General features: G+C 35.8%; 1 protein-coding gene across 2 annotated transcripts in view; it reads right to left on the reverse strand.

Annotated features, from left to right (window-relative positions):
- Positions 1–63: 63 nt before the first annotated feature.
- Positions 64–21,619, reverse strand: part of ERO1A (endoplasmic reticulum oxidoreductase 1 alpha) — a 49,185-nt gene continuing 27,629 nt past the window's right edge. Inside the window, exons 7-16 of one of the 2 annotated variants that reach the window (XM_043556163.1) lie at positions 20,730–20,850; positions 18,221–18,267; positions 15,958–15,969; positions 13,480–13,506; positions 13,259–13,351; positions 11,672–11,918; positions 10,894–10,963; positions 5,459–5,545; positions 5,235–5,368; positions 64–3,080 (exon numbers count right to left, since the gene is read on the reverse strand). In XM_043556163.1, coding sequence (XP_043412098.1) covers positions 3,020–3,080; positions 5,235–5,368; positions 5,459–5,545; positions 10,894–10,963; positions 11,672–11,918; positions 13,259–13,351; positions 13,480–13,506; positions 15,958–15,969; positions 18,221–18,267; positions 20,730–20,850 — 899 coding nt within the window. In that variant the 3' untranslated portion in view covers positions 64–3,019. The remainder of the gene's footprint in view (positions 3,081–5,234; positions 5,369–5,458; positions 5,546–10,893; positions 10,964–11,671; positions 11,919–13,258; positions 13,352–13,479; positions 13,507–15,957; positions 15,970–18,220; positions 18,268–20,729; positions 20,851–21,619) is intronic. The other variant, XM_043556164.1, reaches the window with a different exon arrangement.

The raw sequence follows: 21,619 nt of genomic DNA on the forward strand, positions 1-21,619 counted from the left end.
AATCTATTAACTCTTGTTGTAAAGACTATTTGGAGTGAAGGTATGACCTCTAATGCAATAAAGTTGTCATTTTAAAAGCAATTTATTCAACAAACATTTATTAAGTGTTCAAATGCCAAAAACTATGCTATGGAGATGCAAAAATGGATAAAGTTCCTTTTCCTGCCCTTAAGGAGCTCACATTCTAGTAAAGGAGGCTTAAAAAAAATACAGTACAATAAGTGACACAGTAGAGGTAGGTTGTAATTACAGTGGTGACATTTAAGAGGAAATTAGGCGATCCTCCTTGGGTGAAATAAGGAAGATTTCACAGAGACGGGCTCTCTGCTGGCCTCCAGGGAGACACGGGAATTTTCCAGGTGGGGAAGGATGGCTAGAGCACCTGATGCAAAAAGAACAGCATGCATCAAGGTGTGGAGGCCTGATCCTGGCACATTTGAAGAATTGTTTTATCAGAGCATGGGGGCTGGGGTGGCACTGGAGACACATCAGAGGACCTTGTTAGAGTGCTTCTAGAAAGCCTGCTGTGGCAGCATGGTGGGGCACACGAGGGGAGACAGGCTGAGAATAAGGAGACAGGTTAGAGCAAACAAAAGGGAAAGACAGAGAAATGGAGATAAACTCCACAGCGCTTAGACACCGACTGGACAGGGGAAGATGGAGAGGAGTGAGCCTAGAGAATTAAGATGATGATGGTTCTGAAATTAGCCAGAGTAAGGAACAGGGGCATAAGAATCGATTTGGGAGGAGGGTGATTAAGATATACAAGCATCTGTGGAACAACAGTAAAGACATGTAGTAAACAGATGGATTGACAGGTGTGGACTAATAAGGATTTAGAAATCATTGAATCAGAATTACTCAAGAGTGAAAAGTGGTGGTGATTAAGGGCAAGAATGAAAGTCAGAGGAGTAACATTTAAGGCATTAATGAAAAGAAGCTACAAAGGGAAGTATCCAGGAGTGAAATATAAGAAACCCTGGGGAGAAAGGGAACCCTGGGACTGCCAACGGTGTCAAATGCAGGAAAACAAAAGTCAAATGGCTTGTGAACTGAACTGTGAATTTATAATTTGAATTTTTGACTTCAAAAGAAGCAATTGTTAGGAACAACAGAGCCAAAAGCAAGATTTTGGTTATGGAGCAAGTGGGAGGTGACAAAGTGATGATGGGAATACTCTTTCAAAACAACTGACTTTAAAAGAGGGCAGGGCAGGACATGAAAGTTTGAGCAGCATACAGACAAAATTACCATTTAAACCCATCTTCCACATGTTCAGATACTACAAATGTCCTTTAAACTTTTACACATGGCACTTACTCCATACTCCTTTGAGTCTCCAACAATATTGACTTAATTAGTAAATGTCTTTCTTTTCCTGCCTTATTCAAATGAGGGGTGGGAAGAAAATATGACATATTGTTAAACTTAGCTCTGTGATTATTCATTTAAAATATACTGAATACAAATTCATACATTCATTCAACAAATATGTATAGGATACCCACTATGTGCTTACTACGTGCTTGGCACTACGCCAGGCTTTAGAAAGGGCACAGAAAATTAAAAGTATACAGCAGTATAAAATTATATTTCTAAACCATTATATAAATAAATCCTGCTTTATTAATAATGTGACATCTCAACATAGAGGGCACATCCTTTTGAGGTATAGTTTTTTTCATTCACAATTACCATGTGATCAAAATTCTTATACTTCTTCAAATATTTTTATCATTGAAGGACTGCCACTAATGAAAACCTCCCGAAATTGGTTACGTTTTAGGGAGAAAAAGGAAATGAACCTCACGTACAAAAAAAATTATACGCCCTATGACTATACATATCAGGCATTAAGAGGGCAACAAACTCAAAAAGAACTTTACAGTGGAACTCAAAATGATTCCTTATTCTAAGGCTTACCGTATGATAGTTCCACTTTTATTTTTTCCTGAAAAAATCATTTAAAAAAATTATTCAGTATTACACACTGAAGTATTTATAAGGCTCAAAGGGCATGATGCCTGAAACGGACTTGCAAATGATTTAGGAAAAAACAGTATATGTCTGTATATATACAGAGAGAGCATGATAGATGAAGCAAATGTGAACGATTTGTGAATCTGGGTAAAAGAGTTCTTTGTACTATCCTGGAAACTTCTGTAAATTTGAAATCATATAAAAATAAAGAGTTTCCCCCAAATTTTATTCAGCACTAGGTAAAGTATTAGGAGAATAAATATATAAATCTATTCAACTTTTCACAATGTTTAGAAATCCCTTAAGTCTTTGAGTTGGTATTGTATCTTTCTAGACACCAAAACGAGCCAATCAAAATAGCAATATAATTCTAAAACAGATTTATTTCATACCAATGTACTTTTTGGGTTGCCAGATAAAACACAGGATTCCCAGTTAAATCTGAATTTTAAACAGGAAATAATTTTTGGTGTAAGTATGTCCCAAATATTGCCTAAAGCAAGCTTACCTTAAAACATTATTCATTTTTTACCTGAAAGTCAAATTTAACTGGGCATTCCATTTTTTTTTTTTTTTTTTCACTAAAGCTGGTAACCCTCAATGTACTGAAAAATTTTAGGCTGTTAATTATGGATTATTCATGAGCCTCCTCAGCATTTTCCTATAAAGCGGTCAACACACCGACCATAGCTTTATTTATATTACATCTTCTTAACACAAAATTCTTGAGAGACTTACAACATTTACTTAGTTTTAACATATATGAATTTGATAATCCTCATTTTATTCAATGTTAAACTTTAAAATTTTTACCACATCAACAAAGTATTACTTTTACTCACAATAATATTATACACAGACTTAACACAATTAAAAAAAATTGTCTACTTAAAACAATATAATTCTCCTTTTACAAAAGCAGCTTTATATAAAATGTTTGGCTTAAGAATGTCATTGCTCATATGCCTCTGAATGAAATTCCACTCTTTGGCCTTCATAGTCCAGAAACAGGCACATTTCAACTTGTTTTCTGTTTTCTTTAATGAATATTTTGTAACAAATTCCTGAAGTTTTCTAATTCTTTCACACTTGTGGAAATTCTGTAAACAAACAAAAAAATTTCACTCAGAAATGATCATAGATATCTTTTCTGTTATTCAACTCTGCATTTTTTAGAGCACAGAAAAATTTTCAAGTAATTTATTTCAGTAAATTTAAAGATGTACAAACCACGTAGTCAATTTTGATGTACTTGAGTTCTTAATTTGATGTGGTAGAACCAAGATAATATTGCCCTGAAATTAGTTATTTTTAAGTATTGAAAACTTAGTATTAAAGGTTTAAAATACAGAATTATAAAGTACATAAACACTAAAATACTTAGATATTTAAAGTATTCATAAGTATAGTCACATGCTTAGCATTTAAAGTACATAAGTATAAATTACATAAGCATTAAAATATGTAGTTTAAATATGCATAAGTATATGAATAGTGAAACTCATCAATATTCCATATTTAGTAAATTCACAAAGAATCAAAACTTTTGGACTACAAAGAGTGACAATAGTAAATATGTGACCACTACTTTTTTGCACTACTTTTTATAAAAGTTTATTATTTTGAAGTGTATTTTATTCTGCTCTCCACCATGAAAAAAAGTACCATAATTCTCAATGAACTAAAACGTTAAGTTTCTGTGTACTAGAGAATAATTTTGAAGGTCAATTATTTCAAACCCAAAATATTAAATATTTTTTTTTAATTTTTTTTTTTAACGTTTATTTATTTTTGAGACAGAGAGAGACAGAGCATGAACAGGGGAGGGTCAGAGAGAGAGGGAGACACAGAATCTGAAACAGGCTCCAGGCTCTGAGCTGTCAGCACAGAGCCTGACGCGGGGCTCGAACTCACGGACCGCGAGATCATGACCTGAGCCGAAGTCGGACGCTCAACCGACTGAGCCACCCAGGCGCCCCAATCATATTTTTTTTAAAGTGAAGAAATGTCATCCTTAGAAAATGTTGTTTGTATAAATCTCTGCATTCTCTACAAACAGTAGTCAGCAGGAAATGCATCTATACATAAAGTATAGATGTATAATGTATACATTATAATGTATAAAGTATAATGTAAGTTCCTTATTTCAAGTTTATCTTCCAATCATTTTATAAAAATTATTTTTTTTTTTTAATTTTTTTTTCAACATTTTTATTTATTTTTGGGACAGAGAGAGACAGAGCATGAACGGGGGAGGGTCAGAGAGAGAGGGAGACACAGAATCTGAAACAGGCTCCAGGCTCTGAGCTGTCAGCACAGAGCCTGACGCGGGGCTCGAACTCACGGACCGCGAGATCATGACCTGAGCCGAAGTCGGACGCTCAACCGACTGAGCCACCCAGGCGCCCCAATCATATTTTTTTTAAAGTGAAGAAATGTCATCCTTAGAAAATGTTGTTTGTATAAATCTCTGCATTCTCTACAAACAGTAGTCAGCAGGAAATGCATCTATACATAAAGTATCGATGTATAATGTATACATTATAATGTATAAAGTATAATGTAATTTCCTTATTTCAAGTTTATCTTCCAATCATTTTATAAAAATTTTTTTTTTTAATTTTTTTTTCAACATTTTTATTTATTTTTGGGACAGAGAGAGACAGAGCATGAACGGGGAGGGGCAGAGAGAGAGGGAGACACAGAATCCGAAACAGGCTCCAGGCTCCGAGCCATCAGCCCAGAGCCTGACATGGGGCTCGAACTCACGGACCGCGAGATCGTGACCTGGCTGAAGTCGGACGCTTAACCGACTGCGCCACCCAGGCGCCCCTATAAAAATTATTTTTAAAGAATGATTAACCTTTTCACATAATGGTGAACCCACAAAGAAATTGTATACATATACCTATTTTGAACAACATGATTTTTTCCAGGACCTTCAAAAAATATGTGGGCAGCACAAAAACTACTTTTAAATAATTAGAAAAATATACACAAATTCAGTAAAATTTTATGTGAATACTGAATTCTAATCAATAAATTAATCATAATTATAAAAATCAATAGATGAAAGTAAAGAATATCATGTAATGATTGTGTGTGCCTACATAAAGTATTTCATAAGATCACAGAATTCTGTAGTGAAAAAATTTCACTGAAAAGGATATTCCTTACCCGTTTTATCTGAGAGTGTATGTGTTGAACTAGATTTACTTGGCTAACAGAAACAATTTAAGTACATTCAAACTAACCTTCCAAATGCATTAAATAATGATACTATTTCTTGTCGGGTTAGATGGAATTCATAGCTGGGCCCACTTTCTGGCATATTTGCTATCAGTTTCTCAGAAAACAAAATCTTCAGAGCAGTCCCCAAACCCTGTATCTATAATAGAAATAAGAAAAAAAAAAAAAAGTCAGAAAATTCTTTGTGTAAAGAATAAATGAAAAATAAGATTGAGCTAGATTTACTTACCTGAAGCTTTCCCCACAGTCGACACTTAAAACAACCAACACAATCCATGATTCTTGAAATATTTCTAAAATGCAGTCGAAAGTCCTCCTGAAAACAATTTAACGAGATTTTATTTATATTTAGTATATAATCAAACACTAAGTGTTTTCTGAGTGCCTTCTATGTGTCCAGCACTGTGCAGGGGACTAAAGGGGATTGAAAAAGGGGAAGAGAATTAAAATCCACATTCACTGAGCACCCCTGCGTACCAGAATCTACATACACAATTTCATTTTAACTTCCGCGCAAATCCAAAAGTAAACATTATTATAATCTACGTGAATTAAAAAAACAAGGTTCAGAGAGGTTAGGTTACCTAAACTCCCATGTGTAGGAAACAGCAAACAAAGACCCCCGGCCTGCCTGACTCGGAAACTAAACCATCTGCAAATATACAAAAAGGTAACTGAGTTGAGATGTTTTGCTTTATGTGATTATTAACTATATGTAAATATCAGAAGAAGGGGGACAGGAGTAGAATGGCATCATTTACCAAGAAAGAAAAAAAAGGGGCACCTGGGTGGCTCACTTGGTTAATATCCGACTCTTGTTGGTTTTGGCTCAGATCATGATCTGGCAGTTTGTGAGTTCTAGCCCCTGCTTGGGATTCTCTCTCTTTCCCTCTCTCTCTGCCCTTCCCTCGCTCAAGCTCTCTCCCTTTCTTTTTTTTTTTTTTAATTTTTTTTTTCAACGTTTATTTATTTTTGGGAACGAGAGAGACAGAGCATGAACGGGGGAGGGGCAGAGAGAGAGGGAGACACAGAATCGGAAACAGGCTCCAGGCTCTGAGCCATCAGCCCAGAGCCCGACGCGGGGCTCGAGCTCACGGACCGTGAGATCGTGACCTGGCTGAAGTCGGACGCTTAACCAACTGCGCCACCCAGGCGCCCCTCTCTCCCTTTCTATCTCTTGCTCTCTCTCAAAAATAAATAAATAAACTTTAAAAACAAAAAAAAAGAAAGAAAGAGGGAGAGAGGGAGGGAGAAATTTCAAAATTTGGCTCCATAAAAGTTAAAGCTTTGCTTTCTGGTATTAATTAGGTAAAACAATCAGATATTTTATTATTAATAATATTTTACCATATTTTTATTTTTATTTTTAAATATATTTATAATTAATATTATCGTACAGAAATATACAGAATATAGTGAACATCCAGGTATATGTCACCAATCTTTAAAGAAACTATCACAAGTACCACAGAAACCTCTATGTATGCCTCCAAAGTCCTGTATCCTACTCTCTATAATTATTCTGAATTTGATGTTTATTGTTCCCTTTTTGGTTTTATACTTTTAATATGTAGGTATATATTCTATAACCCTAAGGTATTACATTGTTTATAATAGGACAAAATTAATCCAGATCATCCAAAAGTAGTATGTCCTTAAGGAATAAGTAAAAAAGATAGAAAACCAAGAACACATCCTACTTTTACTCCAATGGAAATTATTAGTTTGCCAAGTGACTCCTTCTGTCCTGGACTTGTACTGGAATCCCAAGCTTTAAGCAGGAAATTTGACATACATTTCTGACTGAATATCCATTGTACCAATCAGCCCACAATTTGAGGAGTGTGTAGCACTTCTCTGTTTTTAAATGTGACAAACCACATACTGGGCTCAACCAGAAGAGAACAGGACCAATGACTTTAAAATGGGAATAAATCAGCAAAGACTGGAACCCACTTTCAAAGTGTATTCACAATTCATCCTGAGGATACTTCTTCCCTAGATGCTTTATTCAGCTTGAGGCTTTGAAGTAGGTGTAATGTACAAAAGATTTTTTTCTAGGATCCCAGATCTTGTATCTTTATTAATATAAATTTTGTATTAATTTAGTATAAAGCCCAAGTCAATAATATTGCCATTTGTTAACAATATTCTACATCTTATGTTTCTGTACCTTTTGCACTGAGTTCAGTAAGAGGTAATCTGAATTTTAAACCTACTTTTTAAAAATATTTACCCAGTAATATTACTCTAAGTAAATTTTGGTGATTTAAGGTTTCCTTTAAACTTGTGTTTTAACCTGAATTAAAGAAAAATCACACTTTGGGGCGCCTGGGTGGCTCAGTCGGTTAAGCATCCGACTTCAGCTGAGGTCATGATCACACGGTTTGTGGGTTTGAGCCCCACGTCAGGCTCTGTGCTCACAGCTCAGAGCCTGGAGCCTGCTTCGGATTCTGTGTCTCCCTCTCTCTGCCCCTCCCTAGTTTGCACTCTGTCTCTTTCTCGCTCTCAAAAATAAATACATTTAAAAAAAAATTTTTTTTAATCACACTTTTAACAATAACAGCATAGTAAAATTACTCTAAAGCAGATGTCCCCATCCTATGAAGTGCTGACCTCTGAAGGGTTCAATAATTACAAGGGCCTACAAAATCCATATGTAGACAAGCATTGCCTACAGACAGAATAGCTCTCATGTATGCACTATAAATTTCCAAATGAATATAAATACTATGATCAATAAAACACAACTTTTACCTAAAAAGTGTTATCAAATGTATTTTAGCCTTTTGGTAATTATATTGTCATAATCTATAGATACAAAAAATACTACTCTCACAGGGAGAGCTTAAAAGTTTTTGACTTTAGGGACTCTCATAGTTGGAAAGGTTGGAAGCCTCTGTTCTAAAAGACTGTGCTTGCTTTTGTAGACACCTAAATTCAGTATCTGGATCTATGTTTGTTAATTCAAATACTTGAATGTGGCAGCTCTTGAGTAAATCTTTGTATGGCATACACAGAGAGTAAGCATGATTGCTTACAATAGCCAAAATAACATTGCAAAATTAAAGCAAAGCACAATTGCTTATGTGAATTTAATATGCCAGAACCAAATTAATAAGCTAGAAATTTACTACATCAGACCAGGAGAAAATATCTGTGACTTCACAAATATCAATGTCCAATAACCTAAATATATTCCAAAGTTATCTCGGATTAGGAGAATTTATGATCCTTAAAATAACCAGAACCTAAATCACTTATAGATTCTCCTTGTTTATGTATACAGCTTTTAGGTCAGTACTTTAAATTATAGTCAGTGGGTAGAATGAACAAACATGCTGTGGTTACATACCGTAATTTATATTCAGTGAAACCAACTGACCAAAACACAATTCTCACCCAATCCTTAAATGTTTTAAAAGCCTTCAAGTGAGATCCTATTCTATTTCAAGTTGAACACTAAACAGTTCTTTCATGCAGTCTTCTATTTCTAACCATACATTAACAGAGTATAAAGCAGATGAGATTTTTTTGAGAGAGAAGGGGCACAAGTGAGCAAGAGGCAGATAGAGGGAGGAAGGGAGAGAAAGAGACAGAGTGAGAGAGAGAATCCCATGAAGGGCAGAGAGAGAGAGACAGAGAAGCATGGCTCACCCCAAGCGGGGCCTGAGCTCACCTGATGTGGGACTTGAACTCACAAACCATGAGATCATGACCTGAGCCTAACTCAGATGTTTAACCGATTGAATCACCCAGGCGCCCAAGATGAGATTTTAAAATGAATTTATACATACCCGAAACTAATATAACACCCTATATTAATTATAAAAAATAAAACTTAATGTGACTGTTCAAATCCATTGTGTTCACCATAAACTACTTTAAGAAAGTAAACTCTCTGATATTAACAAATTTTCGTTTTTTTTACTTTTTTATTATAAAAGAATTCAGAAATCTGAATTCTGAAAAAATCCTATTAAACTCCATAGGACATCAAAGATGAGTGTTCCCCCATCTTTAGGAGCCCACTGAGTGGATGCCAGCTCCATGACTCCTAAGTGTCAATGAAGGCAGAGTCAGACACATAGTTAGGGAGAGGGAATGCCTACAGCCATGACCAAAGTACGTTCAATATTTCCACAATGGGAGCGAGACCAATGAGGCATGGAGATGTGTTTCTTCATTTCCCCAGGCCCAGCAAGGAGGCCAGCTCCCCACTCCTACATCTGGCCCATCCTCCAAACAGGTCTTGGGCGGACCCCGCTGCCAAGGCCCTAGGGCTTAGCATGTCCATATCGTCCTGAAACCAAAAGGCCAGGGCTCCTTTGGCGCAACTTGTCCCACAGTCACAAGGGCTGATCCACATTGGACATCTCCAAGCCAGAGATAGGACTCTGGGAGACTGCATTTATATGGATCTTGAGACGAACCTTGATAGATAGTAAAAGATGTCATTAAACTTGAAAAAAAAAAAAAAAGCTGAGTGTTTCAGAGTTTTGATAAATTAAAACATTATGAGAAATATTTCTAATCTGCACAATATAAAAAAAGTTGATGCAAAACAAGCTCCTATAAAACAGCAAGTATACTAAAAATAAGGATGACAGTGAAAATAGTAGAAAAAAGTCTTTTTACAGTATCTTCCCCCTCACTTTTAAGTTCCTGGAAGCTGCCTGGGAGGTTATATAAGCACTGAAGTATGTATTTCTAGCAAGAATGCTTTCAGTAGGAGGTAGATGGGAGGTCAAAAATAACTATTATTTCATAGCAAAAAAAAAAAAAAAAAAAGAGTGAAAAAAGTATTGTGTTTGCAAACTGCATAAAATCAGGTTCTTTCCCTATAGAAAGAAACAAAGAATAACAAAACAGAGGAATATTGCCATAAATACTCTGAAAAAAATCAGATCAAGCCCAGAGCTCCTGAGGGCCACCTGCCTTTCCTTATCTATAGTTTTGTAACAAAGAACAGTAACATAATTTTACTTGAGTCCCCAAATAAACTGGAGTCTGCTGAGGGTAGAAGCTGTCCCTTCCTTTAATGAAAGAATCCTATTTTGCATATAGTGAGTGTTTAATAAATCTTCCCAGTAATATTTTATATTTGTAGGATTTTGATGCAAATATACACAAAGATGGTCTTTGCCTGAGCTTATACCCCTATTAAGAGACAATCCTCATTTTGTAGGGTATCATGTCTTTTCTTCCCATGGCTACATGCTGGCTTTTCTAAATACCTTTAATTCCTGCTGAATGAGATAAACGACAAACACTGTGCCGTCTCTCCCTAAAGAGGATCTTTGTAATTTAACCAAAACCATTTTCAGAAAGACAGACTAATACTGTCATTCATGCTCTAGATTCCTCTCCCTTAATTTACAAGTTCTATTTGCTACGAGACCATCAATGTGAAAGCCATCTGTAAAGTGTGCAGTGACACACAGATTTCAGTCGTTAACTTTGAACACAGTACAAACTAGATATTAAGCTGACCTGCATTTGGACTTCCTTTTTTCGAGGAAAAGAAAGTTTATGACTCTGGCTTTTCATATAATTTCATATTTATATAATAAGATTTATTGTTAATTATAAAAACATGGGCTTATATTCATACCTGCATAAGAGTTTGAAACTAAAAATTAAGTTAAAGTATAAAATCATTACCTTCAGTTTGTTTGCTTCTTTTTTATCCCCAGCAAAAAAGGAATTCTCATCAAAATGCAAAGGAAATGACCTGCATTTCAAAACAGAGAAGATTCATTTTCAGGTATTATAAAATATTAAAAGTCCCGCTAATATAACATTTCACAGGTCGGTGATGAATAATATAATTAAATAGAGTAGAAAATATAAGGGCGCCTGGGTGGCTCAGTAGGTTGAGCTCCGACTTCAGCTCCGGTCATGATCTCACGGTTAGTGAGTTCAAGCCCTGCATTGGACTCTGGTGCCGACAGTTCAGAGCCGGGAGCCTGCTTTGGATTCTGTGTCTTCTGCTCTCTCTGCCCCTCCCCAGCTGCACTCTATTTCTCTCTCTCAAAAAATAAATAAAAGTTAAAAAAAAAAATGTTTTTTTTAAAAAAGAAAAGAAAATACAGTAAAATCAATACTCTTGCCCCAAAACAAATTCTTATCCACAAATCTAAAACAACTACATAAAATAGAAGTTTGGCCCAAACCCAGTGTGTTCAACTGAAAATGAAAATAATGTAGGTATCAAGTACTACCAGAATAATTCTTTAAAAACTTGTGGCTTATAGTACCTAAGTCAAAACAAAAACAAAATGCAATTCTAAAAGACCTATGTGCAAAATTAACTTCTAATTATTTTTTTTTTAATAATTTTCCCTTCTTTAAATTCAATGTTCAAGAATTGAACTTTGGATACCGCCTGTCACTCTTCTACTAATATTTTAAGTTGTACAAGTTGTAATATGTAATTTACTTGATTTCATGAAGTATTTCCAGAAGTAACATTTTGTTTTCTGCATCCTGAACTTTATTTCCAGTGAAGAGTTGAAAATCTGGGCGCTCAAAGAATGGTATCACTTTAGATAAAGCCCTTAATTCTATTAAGTAGAGAAAATACAAATTCTTAAGCCTTCTTGGACCTTCTCCTTCAGTCAAAATTCCATCAAACCGCTGCTGAAATTCTGTAATGTTGTGTCCCCATTTCTTTTCCAACCACGTTTCTAAGAACAAAGAAAAATTAAATAAATATTAAAATCTGAATTTTAAACTTAACTTTCAGTTTGCTTACATTGGGTTATTTATGCCTACAGAAGTTAGTTTCGTTTTGTATTTTAAAATATATAACAATGAAACGTGCTTTTGTAATTTAAATTTTAATAGTTCTACATTAATATTTTATCTTCTAGGATCCACCCTTAAAAGAAAAATAAATTCACTGTTGTACTGAGAAATATGGTTTCACAAAAATCAAATTTTTGAATATAAACATATTTATAAAACCAAAATACACAACTTAAACATGACTACCCAAAATTACTAGTAAGTTTGAAGCCCTATTTAAAATTATAGTTACTGGGGCGCCTGGGTGGCGCAGTCGGTTAAGCGTCCGACTTCAGCCAGGTCACGATCTCGCGGTCCATGAGTTCGAGCCCCGCGTCAGGCTCTGGGCTGATGGCTCAGAGCCTGGAGCCTGTTTCTGATTCTGTGTCTCCCTCTCTCTCTGCCCCTCCCCCGTTCATGCTCTGTCTCTCTCTGTCCCAAAAATAAATAAAAAACATTGAAAAAATTTAAAAAAAAAATAAAAAAATAAAATAAAATTATAGTTACTATACTTTGCTCCTGAGACATAGAGCTACTTTAAATTCCAGAAGAAATAGGTTGCTAATGCAAATCAACCATGGTCTTGTTTTGCAACAGCACTTTTAAAACATAAAGAGAAATGGGAAATGCTTTTACCCATTAAACTCCAGGCCTAAAGCTGGCACACAAATAAAAGGGTTTTAATACAGTGATATCTAATGAATAACAAACTGTACTTTAAGGAGCTATTTTAACTCCCGTAACAAAAGAATATTTCCAAAGTGATGTGTACAATTTTGAGCAGTTTCTTAAAAGAAGGTAAAGAGAGTGGGGCGCCTGGGTGGCGCAGTCGGTTGAGCATCCGACTTCAGCCAGGTCACGATCTTGTGGTCTGTGAGTTCGAGCCCCGCGTCAGGCTCTGGGCTGATGGCTCAGAGCCTGGAGCCTGTTTCCAATTCTGGGTCTCCCTCTCTCTCTGCCCCTCCCCCGTTCATGCTCTGTCTCTCTCTGTCCGAAAAATAAATAAAAACGTTGAAAAAAAAAAATTAAAAAAAAAAAAGAAGGTAAAGAGAGCTCTGATCATGCTGAACATGTCCTTATAATACAGTTCCTACATTCCTGATTACTACCAGTTAAGAATGAATTTTTACTGCCTAATATTCAATAGGGTCAACTTTTTCCCATTAAGGTAAATACCAAAACGTTTTAAGAATATCTGAAAATAAATGTGGTAAAATAAATAGCATTGAATGTCACATACCTTGTAGAAGATATCGTGCACTCAAATGCACATTAATGCTTGCATGTAGGCCAGATATAAGTCTGTAGAATGCTCTTTTTTCTACACAGAGGCCTAAAAATAGTAATTTAGTAAGAAAAACTTCATATGTGAAACTTGTACCATTATAAAATTAATTTCATATGTCTTTAAAAATGAAAAACATTTTTAACATTTAAATTTGCTTAAAAGTTTCCAATTACCTTCTAGCCAGCTGTAAAAAGTGTTCTCTGAAATTGAAAGAAAATAAGTCACAAAGCTGTAAAAATGCCAAAATGTAAGTTTTTCAATATATAATAGCAAATTTGTGCCAAACAATGATTTAAGAATTAACAAAAGGTCAAATTTTTATTTGCAATTTCTCCAAAGAAAGGAGAGAAGTTCTTGGTGTGGATTCAATTAAGTACCATTCTCTTGCTCAGTCTTTTTTTTTTTTTTTTTTTTTATTTTTATTTTATTTTATTTTTTTTTTTCAACGTTTATTTATTTTTGGGACAGAGAGAGACAGAGCATGAACGGGGGAGGGGCAGAGAGAGAGGGAGACACAGAATCGGAAACAGGCTCCAGGCTCTGAGCCATCAGCCCAGAGCCTGATGCGGGGCTCGAACTCACGGACCGCGAGATCGTGACCTGGCTGAAGTCGGACGCTTAACCGACTGCGCCACCCAGGCGCCCCGATCTCAGTCTTTATTTTATTTCTTTTCTTTTTTTTTTTTAAATAGGCTTCCTGCCGAGTGCAGAGCTCAACATGGGGCTTGAACTCACAACTGTGGTCTCAAGACCTGAGGTGAGATTAAGAGTTGGATGCTTAGGGGTGCCTGCGTGGCTCAGTTGGTTATTCAAGCCCCGCGTTGGGCTCTGTGCAGAAAGCTTGGAGCCTAGAGCCTGCTTTGGATTCTGTGTCTCCCTTCCTCTGCCTCCCTCTCTCTTTCTCTCTCAAAAATAAATAAACCTTAAAAAAAAAAAAGTAAAGAAAAGAAAAAAAGAGTTGGATGCTAAGGGTTAAGCCACCCAGGCACCCACTCTTGCCCAGTCTTTAAAAGGAGTCAGCATTGCCTTAGGTAGCCCAGGTCTCATAACTTTCCAGGTAAAATGTTTTACATGAGGTCAGAACACAGGTGATGCTATGAAAATTAATAACTCATATGCTTTTCTAAATTTGAAAGTAAACAGAATTTATGAAATAGAATTGGTAGTATATTATTTGCATTCAGCTTATGCCATTTTATGCCATTCAGTATATCAAAGAAGCAATACATGGAAATGTTATAATACCAAATATCGTTTATATTCTATGACCCAATCAGATCACTGTTCCTATACTTAGACCTGGTAATTCTACTTTTAGAATTATGTTCTAAAGAAATAATTCAAATGATGAAGGAGTCAATCATTTGTACAATGATTACATTACATGTAACTTTTAAAACCTGAAATAATCAAAATGTACAATAATGCCTAAATTAACACGACAGAATACTATATAATTAGGTAACATGGTAGAATAATATAAAACTATTTAAAATGGTAAGAATGTGGAGCATGACAATACATGAAAATGTTTATTTGAAATAACATGAAAAGGCATGGGTATAATTTTTATAACTAGGTAAAGATTCTGAGTATGCATTTACTACAGATGGCAAACGTTGTACTATACAGTTCTTTTGACTAAAGTTCCTTATATTTATATTAAAAATGAACTAAACAAGCATAAAAGTAATAGAAGGAATGACAAAGAGAATATGCAATAAATTAGACTATCTAAAAACTTAAAACATCTATTTGTCGGAAAGCCTTACAAGCAAAAGTAAAAGGCAAACAACTAAGTAGGTAGAATGTATGTTACAAATATAACAAAGGGATAATATCTTAAATACATAAAAAGCTCATAAACTGAATAAAAATGATAGAGTGCCTATTTAAAGCAGGCAAATAATAGTAGAAAATTCACAAAGGATAAACTACAAATGGTAATAACAGATAAAAATTACTCAATTTCACTAGTAATAAAAATGCAAATTAAATCTATAGATATACCACTTTTAATAGTAAAGATAAAAACATGACAATACTCAATTGTCACTTGAAAAGGATCAGGTGAAACTAGCTGCACATTGATTGGAAGGGATGTAAATTAGCACATCCTTTCAATGACAAAATGCAATCTTGTGATACATATGAGGAGCCTAAAATGTCTATAACTTTTGATCCAGAAATTTAGGCTGTTATGGATGAATATGTGCCCCCTAAAATTCGTATGTTGAAGCCCTAACTCCCAATGTGATGGTATTTGGAGGGGGAAGATTTGGGAGGTGATTAGATTAACTGAGGTCATGAGGGCAGGGTCCCCATGATGGCATTAGAAGCTTCTGATATGGGCCCAGCGGATCCTAGAGTTCTGCTCGAGGAGTAAAGGAGAGGGAGTTTTCCCTGATAGGGGCCAGGGGGAATGCCTAGCTTCCATGTGCAATAGGTAAAATGCACAAGTGAATTATGAGAGGCTGAGGCAGGTTGTCTCTACTGCCTGATCCCAGGCACAGTCAATTTTCTCTTAATCTGTGCTTTCACCTCCGGAATCTTAGACATGAGTCTCAGAGTAGGAAGAAAAGTTTGCCAAATAAACATCTGAATGTATCTGCAAACATATATATAACATATGATAAAGAAATTATATTTACCTTCACTTTTCCCTGAAAAACAAAGCAAAATGTTTATTATTGTAAACTCCTTCCAGATGTCACTTTAAAATGCTATACTTCCATAAAAATAGGACTGAATAATGGTTAGTTTTAGTCCATCAGTTCACCCGCCTAAGCAAAATCTGACAGTAAGACACTTGTGAGAGCAACTCTATCTAGTATCTAGGCATAATAGGAATTATGCCTGATTTGCCTCAAGGGCATCATCTCCAAGAGCCTGGATAAGGAGTGGTTTCAGCTCGTACAAGATTTAATATGGGCTGACAGGAGAGAAAAATCTAATCTATCATCTGAGAGTACTCTCAAGTATCTTAAGGACTTAACGGTTATTTGGTTGGCAGAGCCTTTTTCCACGTTTATTTGTCCTAAATCTGTAACACAGTTTCTGCTAAAGATTTGTGTTCTTGCTTTGAAACCTCCAGACTGACATTGTGAATCTTTACCTTATTCAGGAATATTTTTAAAGACTATGTGTTATGATTCAAATGAGGCACAGTTCAGCGGTTTGTAAGCAACTGTTCAGTTACTATTAAAAACCTGTCTTCGTTTGCCCACGCTGATTCAATGCCATCATTGTTGGATTATTAAAATAACATATGCTCATTGCAAATATATATATTTTTTTAAAAAAAGGAGGACACGGATGGAATAAAAAATGTCACTCATAACTCCCTCTGCCCTATATAAATACTGTTTACATTTTGGTAAATGTCCTTTTTCTTTGCAAATAGATATTTAGATTTTATATTAAGTATGTTTTTACAAAAATATATTATATATACTGTATACATATACATACTGTTTGATACCTCAGTGTGCTATTGGTCACTACTTACACAAATAAACACAAATTTTCAGCAACATTTCTAACAGCTGCAGTCTACTACATGAATACACCATAAATCATCTAAACAGTTCCTTAATGAAGAACATTTAACTTATTCCCACTTATCTTTCAGAGAAGTGAGGGTGGTTAATTAATTTATCAGATCATAATGTGAATTCCTAGTGAGAATCCCCTTTTACCTAGAAATTTGCATTTCATCTTATATTAAATCAATAGCTTCCAGTGAGTTACCATATGTGACTCCATATAAACCCAAACCCTTGTTCAAAGATGTTCTTTCATTTCGAATCTAAGAAAGACTAGTCTGCCAACATTTAGGGAATGATGCAATCTTATTGCTTTCCAGGAGGAAATTTATGTTTATTGACTCTAGGAGATCAGCAGCTTTTCAAATGAATTTTAAAAATGAAAACCTTACACATTTGCTAAAAGCACATCAAAGATTTCATCAGTAAGCACATGTTAAGAGAACAGGGATATATCTTTCCTAAGCAAAAAATCTGAAATCATACACTGAAATGGTTTATTCAACAAACGATTCTGCCTATTATAGACTGGGCAAGGTTTCTGAGTTTCAATTTTATACCCCCTCTGCACCTTCACAGTGCCTAGCGCATAGTACACGGAGGGTTATCATTTGCTGAAGGAACAAATGATCTTCACGATTGTAGACAAGACCATTAAATGAGGAGAGCAATTTTCATCAATCATTTATTTAACAAACTACTCCATCTGCTATGTGTCAGGCTCTCTGCTAAGAGATGAAACCAATAAATACTCCCCATATGTCCAAAGTACTAGGTAGGATCAATAGATACATAATAGTAAAATAATGCTGCACAGTGGAAAGGTGGTAAGAAAAACAAAACGTAAGACCACTTTATGAGGACAGAGAGGTTTCTTCCAGTTAGGAGGGTCAGGGAGAGCGGAAAAGGCAGCATTTGGGCAAGACCTTGAGCGTATGGAGAAAATGAAAAATGTTAATGAAACATAAAGACATGAATTTTAAATCAGACTCCCAATATATACAATGATTTCAAGTTCTGGGAAAGATCTGAGGCAGAATGTTTTTGGATATTCATTTAACTGGAAAATGAGCAAAAACAGTGAAAAACTAAATACAGATGTTATATAAAAATGCATAGAAGAATAAATATTTAACCCAATCTCCATCCTATGATAATCTAATACCATGAACTTCATTACACAAATACTTCTTACTGGAGTATAATTATTTCAAACACCAATTTCTCTATAAGGGTGAGGCATAACTTCCATGGAAATAGGAATATATGACCTCAAACGCTCTTGCCAACCCTTACCTGGCCTTCCTCTTCCTTCTAACCAAAGTTCACTGCCTGATAAATAATATAAGAGTGCAAATAAATAACTCACCTTGACTAGAAGCCAAAGGATTTAAAGGTCTTTTAATTGTCTGTGGCCTAGAAACAAAAGAATTCAATTATAGAATATAATTATGTTACCTATCATGTTACAATTATTTAAATAAAAGTGAAATAATCTCAGAGAGTTTCTTAATGACTATATCCAAAAGCAAACTGTTTCACTGAGCTTATAAAATATTTAGTTTTCTCTAATTGCTTTAAGGGAGGGCGGTTGTTATCTGTTTTAGCAGTAATAGTTTCTGATCTTTTCCCATTGTAGCAGCCAGAAGAAAGTCATTTCTTAATCACTTCTTCAAACAAAGGAAGAAAATACCAGTCAAGCTCTTCTCCTAGAGTCATAAATGTTTCTATATACATTTCATATACATATACACATGTGTATGTGTGTGTGTTTGAGTGTGGCACAAAGCACACTCCTAAGTGAAAGACGAACAAACAAAAATGTAAATACTCAACCCAAGCATTCAAATAAAAAGGGGAAAAAAGTAGTGTGGATAGATTATTTTCCACTTAGTTAATCTTAGGTACATCAGTTTGCCCTGTGGCCACCAAGTTTGTTATGATTTTAGTAAAAGGTATTTTTTTTAAGATATATTTGTTTTTGAGAGACAGCACAAGCTGGGAAGTGGCAGACAAAGAGGGGGACACAGAATCCGAAGGAGGCTCTCTGCTGACAGCAGTGAGCCCGATATGGGGCTGGAAATCACAAACCGTGAGATCATGCCCTGAGCCGAAGTCAGACGCTCAATCGACTGAGCCACCCAGGCGCCCCTATTTTAGTTTACATTTAAAAAAAATACCCTTCAGGGGCACCTGGGTGGCTCAGGTGGTTAAGCGTTCAACTCTTGGTTTCAGCTCAGGTCATAATCTCACAGTTCATGGGTTCAAGCCCAGTGTTGGGCTCTGCACTGACAGTGTGGAGCCTGCCTGAGATTCTCTGTCTCCCCCTCTCTCTGCCCCTCCCTTGTTCACACTCTCTCTCAAAAATAAATAACCTTTAAAAAATAAACAAAGTAAGTAAATTAAATAAAAAATAAACCTTCAGGGGCACCTGGATGGCTCAGTTGGTAGAGCATGTGACTCTTTTTAAAAAATACTTTCTTGGGGCGCCTGGGTGGCGCAGTCGGTTAAGCGTCCAACTTCAGCCAGGTCACAATCTCGCGGTCCGTGAGTTCGAGCCCCGCGTCGGGCTCTGGGCTGATGGCTCGGAGCCTGGATCCTGTTTCCGATTCTGTGTCTCCCTCTCTCTCTGCCCCTCCCCCGTTCATGCTCTGTCTCTCTCTGTCCCAAAATAAATAAAAAACGTTGAAAAAAAAATTTAAAAAAAAAAATACTTTCTTTGGGGCGCCTGGGTGGCTCAGTCAGTTGAGCGTCCGACTTCGGCTCAGGTCATGGTCTCGCGGTCTGTGAGTTTGAGCCCCGCGTCGGGCTCTGTGCTGACAGCTCAGAGCCTGGAACCTGTTTCAGATTCTGTGTCTCCCTCTCTCTCTGCCCCTCCCCTGTTCATGCTCTCTCTCTGTCTCAAAAATAAATAAACGTTAAAAAAACATTTTTTTTAAATAAAAAATACTTTCTTTTAGTTTATTTACTTTGAAAGAGACAAGAGAGCACAGCAGGGGAGGGGCAGAGAGAAGGAGAGACAGAATCCCAAGCAGGCTCCACAATGTAAGCACAGAGCCTCATGTGGGGCTTGAACTCACCAACCTTGAGATCATGACCTGAGCTGAGATCAAGAGTCAGACACTTAACTGACTGAGCCACTCAGGCACCCTGAGAACGTGACTCTTGATCTTGGGGTTGTAAGTTCGAGCTTCTAGATGGGTAAGAGATTACTTAAAAATAAATCTATGAAAAAAAAAACACCTTTAAAGTGAGTCAATATGTCAAACATCCCTAATAATAAACAAGGGAATTTAAATTAAACACATGGCAGAGATGAGTAAATAATGAAAACTCTCCACTTCAAAACTGGAGAAATTCAAGTCAAAAAAAAAGAAATAGACTGACACACAGTGAGTGTTCAAGTGTTACCCATTATAATTATTCTCTGAAATTAATTTAACTTCAACTTGAAAGCAGGTAAAATAGCTATAGCCACAAAAAGACGAATACAGAGTACCAAAAAGAGAATTAGTAATCTATTCTCTATTACTAACTACCTGATCTTGGGAAATGAAATAAACCTGGCTGGCTCTAGGTTATTTCATCTATAAAATGAGATTCTATAATCCACTGAATGAACATGTATGAAATGTCCACAGTACTCCCATAAAAGTCTAACACTATTCTGTTTTTTAAAGAAGAAAAAAAAATATTTGTTGAAAGTCATGCCCACATGTTTCTCCAGAGGGGAACTAGATTAATTAATAAGTATTTTCTATGTCCAAATATATCCTTTAACAAAGTGAATGTGATTTGCAATTTAGAGTCATTATGATTTTGTTTGTTTAGATAAATCACTGTATCTTTCAGGATTTTCTAAATGAAATGACCCATACTTAAAACAGTTTTCTTCATAGATGACATTCCATATCTTCCAAGCATCTGGTCCTTTGTAACCCGTGTAGCGCTCAGGATTAAGGAGCAAATCTACATATTCGGCATCAGGAGACTGTATATCTGGAAAATAACATGTTTCATTAAGTCTTTTCCTTCAGTTACCTTAAAAAACTGGTATAATAGACTATACTCCACGATTTTAAGGCACTACAAATGTAACAGTGCATCCAGACTTTAAAAACAACCTTTTACAAGAGATGAGAGAAGGAACAAACAGCCACATTAAATGTACTCACTAGTTGCAAAAGCAACCTGCTTTTAAAAATGATGAAAAATAGGAATATGTGAATTTTAGAATTGAAGAAATATGGTAGTTCAATTCTCATAAGCTATCCAGGCAAAGAATATACTGTGTATTTCCACCCCCCACCCACCCACATTAACCACAAGGAATTCATCAGTAACTAAAGTAAATGAAGATTATGACTACCATACACTGCTTGTTGCCAAAAACTTCCTTCTTAACACGAGCACCATTGAGATCCACTACAAAGCTGTCCCAAAGGTATCATCCTAAACATGCAAAAAATTATAAGCAGGGTATTAGCATCAGCACTATTTATTAAAGGGAAAATCAGAAGCAAACTGAAACATCCAACAGAGCAGAGCCTGGGCTCTGGAGCCAGAGTGTGTGGGTTAGAATCCAGTCCCTACTCCTTATTCAGTGTGGAACTCAGGGCAAATTACATATATTCTAGGCATTGGTGTCATCATTTATAAAATGGGGATGATATACACTACTGTGATTTAAGTTTCTATGTGTAGAGCTTAGAACAACAGTAAGAATATAAAACATATTAGCTAGTGGTATTATGACATATCTTAACAG

This window comes from Prionailurus bengalensis, chromosome B3, assembly GCF_016509475.1.
Source record: "Prionailurus bengalensis isolate Pbe53 chromosome B3, Fcat_Pben_1.1_paternal_pri, whole genome shotgun sequence".
Classification (NCBI taxonomy): Eukaryota; Metazoa; Chordata; class Mammalia; order Carnivora; family Felidae; genus Prionailurus; species Prionailurus bengalensis.